The sequence below is a fragment of the Rhineura floridana genome, chromosome 7 (genome assembly GCF_030035675.1).
Source record: "Rhineura floridana isolate rRhiFlo1 chromosome 7, rRhiFlo1.hap2, whole genome shotgun sequence".
In the NCBI taxonomy this organism is placed as follows: domain Eukaryota; kingdom Metazoa; phylum Chordata; class Lepidosauria; order Squamata; family Rhineuridae; genus Rhineura; species Rhineura floridana.
In genome coordinates this window covers 47,923,126-47,940,134 of record NC_084486.1, presented here as the reverse complement: position 1 = coordinate 47,940,134, position 17,009 = coordinate 47,923,126, and the positions used below count along the sequence as shown (strand labels likewise).

The 17,009-nt window shown below is 42.7% G+C and overlaps 1 protein-coding gene across 2 annotated transcripts in view; it reads right to left on the bottom strand.

Annotated features, from left to right (window-relative positions):
- Positions 1-15,958, bottom strand: part of TBC1D12 (TBC1 domain family member 12) — a 72,308-nt gene extending 56,350 nt beyond the window's left edge. For both annotated transcript variants that reach the window (XM_061635481.1, XM_061635482.1), the window contains exon 1: positions 14,913-15,958. In XM_061635481.1, coding sequence (XP_061491465.1) covers positions 14,913-15,679 — 767 coding nt within the window. In that variant the 5' untranslated portion in view covers positions 15,680-15,958. The remainder of the gene's footprint in view (positions 1-14,912) is intronic.
- Between the last annotated feature and the right edge of the window lie 1,051 nt (positions 15,959-17,009).

Genomic DNA, 17,009 nt, shown 5'->3' with positions numbered 1-17,009 from the left:
CTCTGCAGCATAGTGTTATGGTTTTTCATAGTCTGCAACCATAACAAGGCCCGATGATCCGTAGTCACTGTGAATCTTTGTCCCCACACGTATGGGCGCAACTTGTTCAGTCCCCACATGACCGCTAGGCACTCCTTCTGGACCGACGAATAGTTTTTCTCCCTCGGCGTCAGCTTGCGACTCAGGTACGCCACTGGATGTCTGGTGCCTTCTCTCTCCTGCAGCAAGACGACTCCCAGCGCGAGGTCCGACGCATCTGTAGCCACGATGAATGGTTTCTCATAGTCTGGTGCTATTAATATGGGTCCTTGGCACAAGGCTTGCTTCAGTAGATCAAAAGCCTTCTGACATTCATCCGTCCATACCACACGCTCAGAACACTTCTTCTTTGTTAATTCATGCAAGGGGGTTGCTATTTCCCCAAAATTTCTCACAAACTTCCTATAAAATCCAGCCACACCCAGAAATGCCCTTACTTGTTTTTTGGTTAAGGGGATCGGCTACGCTTGTATTGCCTCCACCTTGCTCCATAAGGGGGTGATTTTCCCACTCCCCACCTTATGTCCTAAATAGATTACTTCCTTTAGTCCAAACTGGCATTTCTTAGCTTTTATTGTGAGGCCTGCTTTTCTTAAGGCCTCCAATACTGTTGTCAGGTGTTGGACATGCTCAGGCACCGACTTGCTAAAAATGGCCACGTCATCGATATAGGCCACAGCAAAATCTGACATGCCTCGCAACACAGTATTGATTAGCCTCTGAAATGAACTTGGTGAGTTCCTTAGTCCCATGGGTAAGGTCACAAACTCATATAACCCATCTGGTGTACTGAAGGCAGTTTTGGCTCTGGATTGCTCGTCTAGTTCCATTTGCCAAAATCCTTTACAGAGATCTAGTGTAGAGATAATGGTTGCTGCCCCCAATAACTCTAACATAGCGTCTACCCTAGGCATAGGATACGCATCTGGGACAGTAATTTTATTGATTAGCCGATAATCAATGCAAAACCTTGTCGTTCCATCTTTTTTCAGAACCAGGACAATACTTGAGGCCCAGGGACTGATGGATTCCCTGATCACTCCTAATTCCAGCATCTCTTCCACCTCCTTTTTGATCTCATTCAAAACTTTCCCATTCACACGGTACAGAACAGATCTGATTGGGGCATGATCTCCAGTATCAATGGAATGTATAACTATACTGGTTCGGCCAGGTTTGTTGCTAAAGAGATTCCTATAGGTTTTCAAAACTCTCAGAATCTCTTCTTTTACTTCCTCCTCTACCTCCTCTGACCATTCCACTTGATCTACCCCTCCTTTGTCTTTGCTTTCCTGTACCAAATCTGGAAGTTCAGGCCCACTTCCCTCAGGGAATAAGGTAACTTGCAACACCTGTGCATCCCTGGTATGGTAAGGCTTTAACATATTTACATGAACCACTTTGCTTTTGTTTAATTGGTCTGTGGTGATTACATACGTCACTGTGTCAAGCCTTTCTCTGATGGTATATGGTCCTTCCCAGTTAGCCTGTAATTTGTCATGTTTCCTGGGTATGAACGCCATAACCATATCTCCCACATCATACACACGTTCTCTGGCTGTTCTGTCATACCAGTAACTTTCCTTCTCCTGTGCATGACTCAAATTCTCTTTCACTACTTCCATCATTTGTTTCACTGGTTCACATTCACCCCCTCTCTCAGCAGGCATCCACAGTCCACATAAAATCCCATTCTCACACACAACTTGACTCCTCAGCTTGTCAGCGAAAGGAATCTGCTGGGTCACAGCCTCTTCCTTTATCTGCTTCAAACTTATATCTTTATGCAGCTCTTCCCTGAATTGATCTGCTTCTTCCCCAGAGACCACTTGATACAGTTTGTCTTCTTCAGCAGGCCTGCTAGTGGTTGCTATGGTGACCTGAGGCTGGTTAACAGATTCCACCCTGTTTGTTTCAGCCCCCCTTAATATGGCTTCTTTTTCTCTGCCAATTTGCTGTCTGGTCACTACATAGATCTTTCCTTGGGCGCCCATTACATCCCTTCCCAGTATTACTGGTTCTTGTTGCTGGGCATTAATGCCTACTTTATATCGGCCCTCTCTCCAAGTCATATCCACCAGGGCCACAGGCAAACTTTCTGGTTGACCTCTCACTCCTTGGATAGTCACTGTTTCCTGAGGTAATATTTCTTCAGATTTTATTAAATCTGGCCTCAGTAACGTCTGAGCGGCACCAGTGTCAAGCAATGCCCAATAATTTGCCCCTTGTACACTCACTTCCTCTCTCAGACTTGAATCAAGGTCTGTTACTTCTGTCCAGTTTATCTGGCAAAACTGAACCTTTTTCGCTGTTTCTAAAGCCTTGGGCTGTTTTCACTGCCCTTGTCTGAGCAGGATTACTAATGGGGTTGGTAACCTCACATTGAAAACGTAGGTGCCCCGGTCTACCACATTTGTAGCATAATTTCTCCTCACTTTTAGGGTACACAGATCCACTCTGGGGTGTCCTGTGCCCTTCAGATTTTAATGGAGGACTCACTCGCTGTGGAACCACATCTCTTCTGCCAGCACTATATGGTCTGGGTTTAAACTCTCTTGATGTTTTCCCCACCCAGCCAGTTCTATTAGAGGCGAAGTGATCCGCCATCTCTGCGGCCTCCTGCACAGATGTAGGGGAACGGTCTTTGACCAGGAGCCTTATTTCTGGTGGTAACTGATGGTATAATTGATCCAGTATCATGAGGCTTTTCACCTCTTCCACTGACTGAGCTTTGGCACTACTCATCCACTTTCCAAATATATCCATCAACTTTGCTCCCAGTTCCACAAAAGACCTCCCTGTCTGTATCTGGCAGTTTCTGAAAAGCTTTCTAAAATAATCAGGCCCCAGTCTGAATCTTTTAAACACTGCTTCTTTGAATTCAGCATAGGTGACGGGCCTGTCTGAGGGGAAATATTGGTATACCTCAGCCAATTCCCCTTTAATCAGGTTTGATAAATACTGCATGTATTTATCTTCAGGTAGCCCCCACAACTGAGCTGCTTTTTCAAAGGTGCTGAGGTAAATTTGAGGATCTTGACCAGGCTCATAGACAGCAAAGTCCTTTGGAGTAATTTTTATTTTTGCTCCATCTCTGTCTTTCCTTGCCTCCTCAGAGTGAAATTTCTCTCTATCAAATTTTAACTTTTCTACTTGTAATTCGGCATCCACTGCTCGTTGCTTCTCCCTCTCCTCAAACCCCATTCTCATTCTCTCAATTTCCAACTCCCTCTGTTTTTCCTTCTCTGCACCTTCCATCCTCAATCTCTCAGCTTCCAACTCTCGCTGTTTATCTTTTTCCTCAGCCTCAAAGACCCGCTGCTTTTCTTTCTCATCAGCCTCCCATCTTAACTTCTCTCTCAAGTACTCTATATAAGCGGGATTGCTTAAATATCCTTCTGGGGTCTCTTCTCTGACAGGTTGTTTTTGCTGGGCAGTTGCAAATCCTATAAGTGCTACCCTCAATTCATCTACCCCTTTACCCTCGTGAGGTAAATTGAATGTTATGCACTTCTCCACCAGCTCCTCTCTTTTCATTTTTATGTATTCAGCCATGGTGTTTGAGTTCACTCACTCTTTGCCACACACTCTTTGCCAGTCACTCTCACAAGTAATCTTGTTTTGTTATTTCTGTTTGCCACACCACTGTATCTGGATTCTCTGTTGTTCGTATCCCACCGCCACTGACACCACATGTGAGGCGTCCTTCCCTGGCTCTCCCTGTCAGGTTCCTACCTGCTCGTGGTTACTGCCTGTCTCTAGGCACCACCAGGGACTCCACCAGTCCAGACCGCACTCTCTTATGGTTTACCTATCCGCTCTAGCACAGATCTCAACAGATCCCCCTGCGAGGCAACCACCAGTAACGTCCCAATACTAGTATTCCCAGAGACTCTGAATACTGGTATTGTTATTCTCTTCACCGCTGCCACCATTTGTTACAGTTCCCCTTCAGCCTTGGTCATTACCTTACCCTCCCTTCTGGTCTGTGAAACCCCAGCCAAGGATCAGGCCTTTGGTAAACCAAATTAAGTATTTATTACAGATAACAAAGCTAACAAGATTAACAAGATTTCTTCTTAAGGCACATAAGCATATGGTTTTACTCAATACTAATCTGAACTCCACCCCCCTCCTTCTTCACTCTCTCCTGGCAAACAACTCTCTCAAACCCCACCAAGCAATCCACTCTTTCTCTTCTCCCCCCCAGATTCGACTCTCACTCTTCCTTTTATACATTCAGCCATTTTAAACACTCAGCCAATCATCTCGCATTCTACTGCTCAGTCACTCCCCCTCCTCTTTCACTCCACTTACCATGTATCTTCTAAAACAACAACACTTACCATATATACATTAATATAGGAACATCACAAGGGCCTCCTGCAGATACCATCTTATCAGGAGGTCCGTTCAGCACAACATAGGAAATGGACCTTTAGTGTAGTGGCACCTACCCTGTGGAATTCCCTCCCCTTAAATATTAGACAGGTGCCATCTCTGTTATCTTTTCAGTGCCTACTGAAGACCTTCCTCTTTCAGCAAGCCTTTTAAGCAGAGACCTTATCCCAGTCTGAATTTGTGTTGCAATTGCTTTTTAATGTTTTTAAACCTTCTTTTTTAAAAAATAGATGTTTTTAACATGTTTTGTTTTAAAATATATTTTAAAGTCTGTTTTTATGATGTGTTAAAGTGTTTTTAGTGCTTTTGTTTGCCGCCCTGGGCTTCTACTGGGAGAAATGGAGGGATATAAATCTAATAATAAATAGAAACGACTCGCACTATAAGTGCGGGGACACCTTTACCTTTTAAAGCTGGAATTAACTACAGGATAAGATACCATAGCATATCAATATTGCCTGAATAATGTATCTATTAAGGACATGGCCCTTAATAGCTGTAATTTCCAGGTATCTGGGAGCTTGAGTGAACTTGAAAAGCCCCTGAACACATGTTAAGTCAGAAGTTTTTGTTATTAATTGACTACAGTTTAAGGGTGCGTCTAGTATGTTTGGAATCAGCTGCCTAGCAGCCATAAACTTTGAGATATAGAATATATTTGCAGAAATCTAATCCCAGGTACTTTCGTGTTATACTATATATATGATGGCAAATGAAACTGCATATGTAGCGGAAGCTTGAGAGGAACACTTTAGAACAGAGATTGCCAATGTCACACCTGTGAGCACACACCAGATGTTTTTCCTGGTACCTGCTGGGTCTTTTCCCGCTGCTGAAATTGGCTTCAAAGAGGCATTCTGTTACAATCAATAGAGTAGGTGGTGGTGTGTGCAGTGCCCATGACAATTTCTCTGTCTTGCAAATGCGCCCACAAGCCCAGGAAGCTTGGCAACCTCTACAGAATATTCAAAAGAATGCCCAGTCCACAGCACAAGGTGGCCAGAAAGTTTTACTCTCCACTTCACAGGAACACAATCGCCAATCTAAAAGCCTCCTATCCTGCTGCAAAGTGTTCAAGAATACATACAGGCCACTCAAATCCTCTAATTGGAACACAGGTTTGTGCGGAAATAACCACAGGCTGCAGGATCAGTCACCAGAATTAAGAAAAGCATGATTAACAGGTAACAGAATAGTAAGAGGGAACACAAAAAGGACTACAGGTTGTTTAATTAGCGTGTGTGGAAACAAAGTACTGTTACATACTACCCAACACATATACCATTCACTGAATAGCAAGAAATGTTAAAGCAGAATTAGAAATGCAACTGCTTAACTTTTTTGGCTATTCCTGGCATGTTTTTAAAGTATAATCACTAGGTAGAACTGACAAGCATTTTACTTTCCCTTGTCTAAAGGGGCATTTACATGGGTGCTTCTTACATTCCTTCTTTAGCATGTCAGTACTAAGTGGAACACAGGAAGTGACCTAAAAAGTACAAACACAGTAGAGAATTCTGTTCCTGCATTCTCATACTATTCCCGAGAATGACTTGCAGATGACATTCCTTCAAAGTTAAAAACGATAAAGTATGCAGCTAATGCATCTTTCAAGTAAGTAATCCACAAGTCCTGTTTACCAATACACACCACAAGGAGGCACGACTAGTTCTTCAGATGCAATTAGGCTACTTTATATATCAAGTTAATAGCCCCAGTGCTACATCACAAAACAAAATTTTCATTGTTTGTTAAATTTTCCACATTACCCTGAAATAATTGCAACCTTTAATGCAGAGAAAACTGCAAGACTTGACATGTCTAGTGAGAGTTAAAAATAATGAATGTGGTATAAGCTACCCGGTCGCAGCTAGTTGGAAATTTGCTCTGGAAGCTTATCTTCATCATACCTATTGCTTGAGAACCAAGAGAGCAAACAAAAGGATACAAGGCATACAAGGAGGAGCTCCTTCAGTTACATGGTACAAAATGGATGATATTTCAGGTATTTCTGCTCCCCCTCGAGCCCACCTCTTCATCCCCTTAATTTGCCGAAGCAAGAAGGGGAAATCACTGAAAAAGACGGTCAGACATATAAATTGTGGAACAAGAATAAATGAGCCTGAATATCACAAGGAAAATAGTGCATTACATCCTGAGACTACATTGCCCTTGTGAGTTTTTTTCTGACTGAATTACAGCACAATTCCAAGTGGACTCTACCACTGCTGCACACAGGGCTGTACTAGTCACTGATTACAATCCTGCATATTGCCAAATGGTTTCTACAACCTTGCTTTTACTTAACTCTGAATAGATCTAGAACTTATACTTCACTTGAAAAAACAACATTCCACTTAAGACAAATAACTTTCAGTTCTACGACTAGAGAAACAACCCTAGTCAACTTTTAAGGAAGGTGTGGGGAACCTGAACCCTCTAGATGTCCATCTTCCAACGATCATCATTCTCAGCCAGCGCAGCCGATGGCCAGGGCAATGAGAGTTGCAGTCCAGCAACACCTGGGGGCACCATGTTCCCCACACCTCCTTTAAAAGTTACACAGAAAACCAAAGCTTAAAACTAAGTTTACAGAGATAAGGTCAAATCAGAATTATTTTTTTTTAACTATGGGGGGAAATGTTCATAGGTCCTACTCACTCATATGCATAAATTGAGATTCTGGCAGGCCAGGGCATTTTCCAGCACCCTGGATCAAACTGAGACAAAGGTGAAAGTGATACCTGTGAAAGTCATTCAGTATGCAGATAAGTACCGCCTCCACAAATATGAAAGAACCATTTAAACCAGGAAAAGCTTTCACCTATAATCAATATGACTTTAAACTTTAAAATGTTTGGTTTCATCTTTGCTACCAGAACTATACTAATGGAGTGCAATGTCACAGGACCACCAAGGTAATAAATTGTGGCTTTAAGCTTATATTTGTGCCAGTGTAATTTGTTTTAATTGGAACAAAATTAGATTTATGAAAGCAACAACTGCAAACTAGAGCATAACGAAACATGCCACTGCACATTTTATTGCTTTACCATTCAAGTTTAACAGCTTTTCAAGGAGGTTATATGGAGTCCTATCCCCATACAAGCCTGTAACTGAATGAAGAACATTACATAAGCAATTTCTCACTTGTCCAGTTTGAAGTAGGTAAGCGCTGTTTAGAACACATATCTGCATATTTCTCTGTTCTCTCTTATAGCATCAATACTGGCAGCAATAGATATGTAAAAAAAATGGAATCACCTGAAATTTGATCCTTACAGCGTTATATTTTACATGTTTACTCAGAAATTATGTTGTGTTCCCTAGTGCGTTTAGGACTAAAATCATAGTTACAGATTTCAAAGTAATACAGAACAGATGCAAGAGTTAGTATGAAGAAAGGATGTGTGATGCATATTATGGTATCTTTTTATAACAGTCTTCATAAGTAGTCCAAGAAAGCAAGGAGTAGCTTCCAAAACATATATTTAACCATTTATGCCTTTCCTTGCTCACTGCTCATTTTTGGTTATATGCTCAAAATCCCAATGTACAACCATACATAGTTAACACCCAATGTTGAATTTACCAGTAAAAAAGTAGTAAGCAGAACCCTTATGTCAAATCAGAAATGTATAAGGCACATTATAAAAAAGTACTTAGCTACTGCTAAATAAATCGCTGTAATGTGTGCTCACATGGCAGAATACTTCAATTGTCTTAATTAACAATTATATTCAGATTTTTAGATATTCAAAAGATAATACTGATCCCTCTGGAAATCAAAATGCAATGTTGTCATTAAAACATGGTTGTTCCAAGCTTCTGATTAAGATTCAAAGACTGTTTCAATCAAAAATATTGAAATATAACTTATTTCACTTGGCTGTAATTTGTTACCAGTCTCTGTACCAGAAGCCCCAGTGCTTAATTAGTAATACAATTGTGGCACTAAGCTCAAATGTTCCTCAAAATCTGAGACCCCTAAATTTGGGGTAGCTTAATTGTTTGACAGATCCTGCTTGAGACACGCTCACTAGCCAATCTCCAGGGACAAGGAATTATAATCCATTACTAATGCAACTCATGGTTCAGAGATCACCAGGTTCCAATACAGATTCCAGACTCAGCATAAATTAAGTATTAAAGTTAGTTCTTCTGTTTCCAGCTGTGAAATTGACCTAACCAAATAAATCAATCTATAGAAATAAAGTAGTCTCTAAAAGTCCAAGTACCACCTTTACTTCCAAAATTCAGAGGTGAGTGCCAAAACAGTACCACACGCACACAGGAGGAAGACATCAGTGGGCTCAGCCAAACCACAAGGTTTGTAGAAGCACAATATTTTTTAAAAAAACACTAAGGGGGGGAAGCCCACAAACAGGCCAGAAAGGACTAAGGATGCTCAATGGCCACAAAATGCTGACTGACTGTTGAGGGAATGGAAAACTGGAGGAGGGTTTCAACGGAGTGGCTAGAATAATGAAAAGGAGCATGCTACACAACACTGTTGCGCATTCCACTCGTACAGTAATAGTATTAAAGTGATTAATTTGGCATGGGGTGGAGAACCACAGGCCAAACTTGGCCCCCTCCAAGGGGTTTAATTTGTATCAAGGCCATTTCCCCCAAACCAGACCCACCTGTCCATTGTGCATCACTGGTGATGTAAACTAATGGCTGAGAGAGCAGGGTTTAACCCTTCACTGGCTACATGCCCTGTTCACAGCAGGGAAGAGGATGTGCAGCCAAGGCAGAAGGTTTAATCCCTGATGGGTGGGGATAAAAGCCCTTTACAAAAGCGCTATTTGCTTCTTTTTTAAACCAGCAGGCAAGGAAGCAGGCAAGATGACAAAGGAGTCTGTACAATGCAGGCTTTTTTCTCCTCCAGCCCCCCCCCCCACTTAGAGCAGAAGAATTGAGCTGCTTCAAAGAGCACTTTTGCAAAACGTTTTCAGAGAGCCCCCCCCCCTTGAATCTCTGAAGCTGTGCAGGTTCCCCAGCACCTGGCAACCAACTGGCTGTCTGGTGTTTGGAAACCCTGCAAAAAGGGTTTTGACTGATGAATGACCTGTCATTCATGTGACATCATAATGATGTACGATTGGCAGGTGGGCAGCCTTGCCCACAAGGGCAATACTGATATTGATCTGGCCCATGGATTCAAAAAGGTTTCCCACCCCTGGTTTACCAGGCTACAACCCACACAAATGTATTAGTATCCTATATCATACGTTGCAAAATTGAATCACAATTCAAATAGAACTCTCAGTAGCTATTGACAGTATATGTGTCCATAATTTATACGCCCAACTATGTCAGAGTTGTAAGGCAACTTCAGAACTATCATGTCTCCTCAGAATTAACTAAAAAGCCCATCCCCCCAAAAAAGAATGCAGCTTGCTTGTGAGAAGACCAGTGATGGGATTTCCCTGGAACATTTTTACTTCAAACAATTCCATACAAATTAGGGTACTCTGGATAGGGTAATTTGCATCAATAAAGTTACTGATGCCCTAGCTGCCAAGCCTTGCCCAATATTTATTTGCCACTGGTATCCATTGTTACTAGTGAACTTACAAAATGGAACTAATGAAATAGAAATTTTCCGTGGAAAAATAAAGTTCATGAAAGTTTTCTACCCCACATCACTGAAGAGGATCCAATACATCATTCACATAGTGCATTAAGGGGCACAGAATGTCTTCCTTTCAAGATGAGTTATTTTTTATACGGTTTTATATATTGTTCTTAACAGATGATTCTGCAGATTGAAGATATTGGCCATACATCTTGCTATAAGCAAGGGTGATATTTTGAAATATTTGGTGAGCGGAGCCTTATTTTAAGTCATAAGATCAATTTTTTAACTCTAAAAAATTTTAACTATATAAAATTAAAACGTATTTGTTTGGTATGTAGAACTGCTGCATAAGAAACTGCTGCATAAGAATATATGCTACTGAGGAACGCTGAACACGCCAAAACCCATTTGACATTCCAGATCTTCACAGAACTCCACTGAAGAATATTGAAAACATTTCATGCACTGTGCTGAGTTTTTCCTTCTTACTCATGTTATTGCATGTTTTCATACTGTGGATATGTTATTATAATACTTCTACAGTTCATGAACTTAGTCATCTGAAGTTTCTGTATTACACAGATTTAACTTTTGTGCTTTCTTAGTTATTTGATTTCTGCACATTTGTTTTTACTTTTTAAATTTGTGACAAGGTTCCACTTTCTCTTTTATACTGCTTGAATTAAAAATTGTAAATGTAATAACTGGCATCATAACCAACAGGTTTTGTCTATAAATAGGTCAAATATATAGGATATTTATTATTTAAAGTTTATTTGCCTTGACTTGTGTGCTTTACATGAACCTTTATGCCAGGGATGGGGAGCCCGTGGCCCTCCAGATGTTACTGGACTGCACTGTATTACCCCTGGCCACTGGCTATGCTGGCTAGAACTCAATGGAGTTGGAGTCTAACAACAACTACAAGGCTACAAGTAGGAATTGATGAATCAGCCTATTTCCATTCCATTCTATGTCAGTTTTGCAAGGATTCAATCATAATTTTGTTCCATTTCTGTGACCATTGGCCATACCTTTGGTCATAACTCATGATTAATGAGGAGAGAGATTTAGCACAAACCTTGGTTCAGACAACAAGCTAAACCAAAGCAGAGTAAAAAGGACCAGGGAGGAGCAAATTAGTGTGAGCTTTCTGGGAGCCCATGCAGTCTCAGCAAGCAATAGTTTGGCTTACGCTGTCATGCAATTCAGGCCAGTCATGTCATAACCATGAAAAAAAAGTCATAACAAAATGCAAAGAACATTAAAGGTTATTCCTAGTGATTCAATAGAGGATAGTGTCTCCTCCTGCTTTAAGAACAAAGTTTGAAACTACTTGACATCACCACCTATATTTGTAAGAACTTCTTTTTGTAAGTGATATTTTCCTATTAGAAATGAGTAAAGAATGAAAAATCTCTTGAATACAAAAATAAGGAATTAGGAAACAAATAACTTTTGCAATGTTGTCTCTTTACATTTAGCCATTTAGAACTTTAAAGACTTAATATTTACACAGACTTCTTGTATCTGAATGATTTTTCCAATAAATACTCATCATCATGACTTTACTGATACTCAGGAAATGCAATTAGAAGCAATCAGTGGAGAATACTGAAGGAAATACTAAAAAGCAGAACAGATTAGAGTTTAGGAGTAGTAGCAGCATAATCCTACAACAGCATATCACCAAGAGATAATGGTATCTTGCTGGATCGTCACCTTGTAGTGGTGAGTGGGCTTGTGTGTTCCAATGAACCCTGTGAGCAACGCCATCGGGAGTCATGTACTCCCTGCAGCGTCACCATTGGCAGTAAGGTCAAAGGAGAGGAACCAAAGAACGATCCAAAAATGTCTTCAACGGCAGAACAGGCGGAGGATAACAATGCGTATGTTACAACGGCTGTGAAGGCGGATGAAGGCTGCAGCAGATAAAAGACTTCCAATTGTCATGGTATCCATGCCATTGGATCAAAGCCTGTTTCTGACAAGACTGTGTGTTGATTGTTGTGTGCCGATCTCCCCATATAAAACAAATTCATGCACAGGCATCTTCCAACCAAATTATCTTGGAAGACAATCTTACTCGGCTACAAGTGATCACCAATGGAATATAATGAATGGTATCTAGAGAAATGTGCACTAACTCCTTCATTTGCCATATAAAGTTGTATTCTGAGGTGGTGAGCATTTCAGCTGGAGTAGAGAGGTGTTCTGGAGAACAGTCAAAGTAGTAATTGGTAGTAGAGTAGCTTTTCAAACACATTTGAGATGTGGCAAGAGCCATGCCGGAGTGAAACAAGAAAAACTAAGCAGTAAGTAACAGAATGGCATCTAATAGTTACCCAACACAAGAACTACACACCATGATGCAGAGTTTACAATATGCAACACTGTCATCTCAATCTTTCTGTCAGGGCAATGACATAAGTTACATTAGCAGTCTACACAGATCTGTGGGATATTTGACTGGGCTTTTTCTTTACAGCTTCCCCCTCCCCTTTCAGTCATGCAAAGCCTTGAGGGAACTAATTTGCACCCCATGTGATTTGTTACAAGTGTAACACCCAGTCCACAGGACATGACCAAGATTTAACTGTCCCTAACCAACATTATTTCACATAACACCAAAATGCCAAGATCAGCATCAAGCACCAGCCATAATCAACCAGTAGTAAGACATAGTTTCAATATCCAGGAAGCAAAGGACACTTTTTGAGAATTGGCAGAAGTGGGAACTAAAATCCCTTTTGAAAAATGAATAATTTAAAATGGTGTATTACTTGCATTTCCCTACAATTCCAATACCCATCAAGTCTTCCAATGTTCTAAAGAAGCCAGATACAAATAAAACATGTTGGTTCTTCAAGTCCAGTCCACAACATAGTCAAGAATGATATATATCTTGTGGAACGCCTCTCCCACTATGAACCTACCCGGTCACTTCGCTCAGCAGCTAAGGCCCTCCTCCGGATACCAACTCATCAGGAAGCCCGGAAGACAGTTACTCGATCTAGGGCCTTTTCTGTAGTGGCCCCCGAATTGTGGAATAGCCTCCCCAAAGAAATACGCCTGGCGCCTACGCTTCTATCTTTTCGGCGCCAGGTTAATACCTGGCTATGCTCCCAGGCATTTTAATGTGTTTAACTTTTATATTCTGTTGTTCCTTGTTTGTGTTTACTATTGTTTGTTGATTTTATTATGATATTTTGTATTTTAATCTTTTTGTACACCGCCCAGAGAGCTATTCGCTATGGGCGGTTTAAAAAATGAAACAAAATAAATAAAATAAATAAATAAGGCTTTGTGGCTAATAGCTGCTCATCTCATACCTGCCTGCAGAAGAGCATAAAACATCAACACTGACTTACATTGTGAGCATTATCTTCCCCATCAGTCTAAATATATATATATATGTTTTGAATATCAAATACAGGTAACAGTAATGAAAATAACCAGTTGCTATACAGCATATGCAAAGAAAAAGGAAGCTATTAGAATGTTTTAGCATTTTAACTATGCAAAATAAGTCTTGTTCCCAGGGGCTACTCAACTTCTTGGACAGTCACTCCAGAAAAATGTTGAGGGACTGGACAAGCCCAATCAAATAAATACTAGTTATTTATCAAGGTGTGTCACAAAGAGCAGTCCCACACTTAGGTATATAACACATGCCTATTTTGTGACATTTAAAAACAATATTTTACTGAAGAGCAGTATATGAATTTTCGTATCACCACACCGGTGAAATGTTTGCCCGTATCTTCTAGCTATAAACTTCTTTAATCAAACACACAAGGCAACATCCACAGGATCCAACAAAAGGCAGCTTTGGCTTTCAAGATGCTGTGTATAGCAAAGAACAATCTGGGGACCCAACTATTTAGCAGGTCAACTTGCACAGAACCCTTTCTGTGTTGGCATAGCAGTCTTCAATTCAGAAAATAGATTAGTGCAGCCCAGAACCATAAAAGGCTATTACATGTTTAGTCACAGAAATTTCCAATTTGGAACCCAACTGAGTTGAGACAAAAGCACCACAGAAAATATCGTTTTTACTGATTGAGCATTAAATTATAAAAAAATAAAAGTTGACTTTACTATCACTAATCTCAGTAAAAAAGGATGGATAATCTCTGAAGGTTTTTTACACACACTGCACATCTTAAGAATCTTCTCAGAAAAAAAGATCCATTATAATGGTTGCTCAAGTGCAGCTGGGGCAAGATAGTTACTTCTTCCACAAGGGTTATTACAACCCCTTAATTTTTTTTTTAAGACAAACCTTATTGCCAGTCAGTTCCATAAGAATATGCTAAGCTGTAGTTATAATGAAAATGGAAATGGACTGCCTTCAAGTCGATCCCGACTTATGGCAAGCCTATAAATAGAGTTTTCATGGTAAGCGGTATTCACTGCTTTACCAATGGTTTACCATTGCGTTCCTCTGAGGCTGAGAGGCAGTGAGTGGCCCAAGGTCACCCAGTGAGCTTCATAGCTGTGTGGGGATTTGAACCCTGGTCCAACACTCTAACCACCACGCCACACTGGCTCTCTGTAGTTATACTAGCCAGAACAAAAACTGCATCTGGGCACCTGGGAAAGTACAATGCATATGATGGTTCTTACAGGATACATAGTTGCTTATTGTCAACCCTGATCCACTCTGTAATGGTCACAACTCACACAGAAGGTGTTAGGATCGTTTTCCCCATCCTTTCATACCATGTTCATAGAAAGGCAGCGGTGGTGTCTAGCTGGCATTAATGACTGCTTTTCCGGTTTCACTGCCAAAGAATACAAGGTTGCCATCTCCTGTATGCGGCACATACAGTACCTTTTTTTCCACTAGGAGTATCGGGGAGCGGTAGTATGACTCATTTACCTCGTGAAGAACTCGGCGAAGCTAGAGCTGGCGATGCCTCCTAACCGCTTAGCCCGGTCCCCTTGCTCCGAGCCAGCGGCGGTAACAGCAGTTGCATTAGCACTGGCGGTGGAGGCGAGGGCGGGCGGCGGCTGCAAATGTTCCGGGGCGCTGCGGCGACGGCTCACCTCGAAGGTGTTGCGGGAGTTGAGATTGATGTCCATGAAGGCCAGGGACGGCAGGCAAGGAAGAGCCCTCGCCGCCGGGGAGGCCAGGCTCTCAGCCTCCTCCGAAGCTGGCGAAGGGCTCTCCGAAGAGGACGACGACGAGGGCGAAGGCGACATGGCCAGAGGTGCGGCAGCCGCCGCGAGGCTGCAGCTCTTCAGCGGCTCCTCGAGAGCAACCGCACTCTGGGCCCCCGGCAGGAAAAAAGCGCAGCCGCCGTTATGGAGCTTGCCCTCCCCTTCTAGGTCCAAAGCAGGTGACCGAGGCGGCTCCTGGGGGCTTGAGGGGCCCCCTTGAGGCGGCGGCAACAACAGGAACCCCGTGTCCCCGTTGGTCATCCTCCCTGCGCCGCAGGCGTCCCCGTTGGGCGGCCTCTTGCCGGCCAAGTAGCGGTGCAGCCGGGCCCCAGGGCTGTCTTGGTTCCCATCCCGCTCGCCGTCCGCTTCCGCGTCGTCCTTCTCCTCCTCCTCCTCCTCCTCCGGCGACGCCTCCTCCTCCTCCTCCCGGCCCGAGGGAAGCAAGGCTGCGCCACCCTGAGCTCCGGCATCCTCCGGCCCAACCATTTGCCGACGCAGAACCCCCGGGGAGCCAGCGGCGCGGCTGGGAGTGGGGAAGGGGTGGGGAGGGGGAGGAGGAGGAAGCGGACCGGCCCCTCACGGCGGCGCAGCGGGACCCAGGGGAGGGGGTGGGGCGCCAGTTACTGCGCCGCTCCTCTCCTCCGCCAGCCGGTACAGCGCAACACATCCGACTACGGTGACGGCAGGAACAGCCTAAGGGGGCCCGGCTCGCGCAGGCGCATAGGGCTCCTCCTTTAGTGGTCACAGCCGCTAACCATAGAGACTGTGCAGCTAGTGCGGAAGTGCAGCCTTGTAAACATCCGGTGCAGACACCTCCTCTCGCACCCGAGACGGGCGAACGGAAGCATCTCGTTTTACCATATATCATCTAAGGTTCCCGCATAAAACTAAGACTATAGCTACATCTATATAGTATTCCGTTTGGCTGTCGGTTAGCAGCTTGCTTCGACAACACAACCAGCCCCGCCCTGTTCCCGTATTCTATCTGCAGTGCGCGTATGTAGAAAACAAAGCATCCTTCTTTTCACGTAATACGGCCGGGTGACAGAGAAGATGACAGCCGCCTTTTATTCTTCATTTAGAGAGGTCTTTATCCAGCTATCAAATCACATTGATTTCAGTGGAAGATATCACATGCTATGGGATCCAGATTAAGTTAAGAGATGTGAAGGCCGAATTTTTTTAAAAAAAATTCGGGGTGGGGGCGATTTCCGCCCAGATTCTTCTGGCTTTTTTCCAAAACATTGGGAAAAACCGAGGGTTTCCCCATCCCTGAATATTTCCGTCCCCCCCCCCCCGGGTCTTCACATCTGTGGACAAATTAAAATGAACTTCGTTTCCATCCATGGGACTTCAGTAATTACGGACTTGCTCCACTGATTTCAGTGTGGCCTAAGTTCAACTAATGGACAGTACAAATCTGTGCATTACTTGGGAATAAGTCCATTGAATACGAGTATGTGTGCAACGCATGTGATTGCAACCTTAGTCTGGATCCAGTCCATAGTATTTAAGCCTTGCTCAAATTTCTGCCACTGAAACCAAATGGTCTACAAATACAGGCATGATGTGGCAGAAAGGACTGTACCACTTCAAATTGAAGTTGGGGGGATTTTAATGCTCCCCAATGTAATAAACAAAATTCCTTGCAATTAAAAATCCTGCCATGATAGGAATAAAGGTTCTCACTGAACCCTCTCCCTGCTGACATAGTTTTATTTAATTTATTGTTATTATATCCCACCTTTCCTCCAAACAGCTCAAGGTGGCATATATGGTTCTTCCCCTTCTCACTTTATCCTCATAACAACCTTTT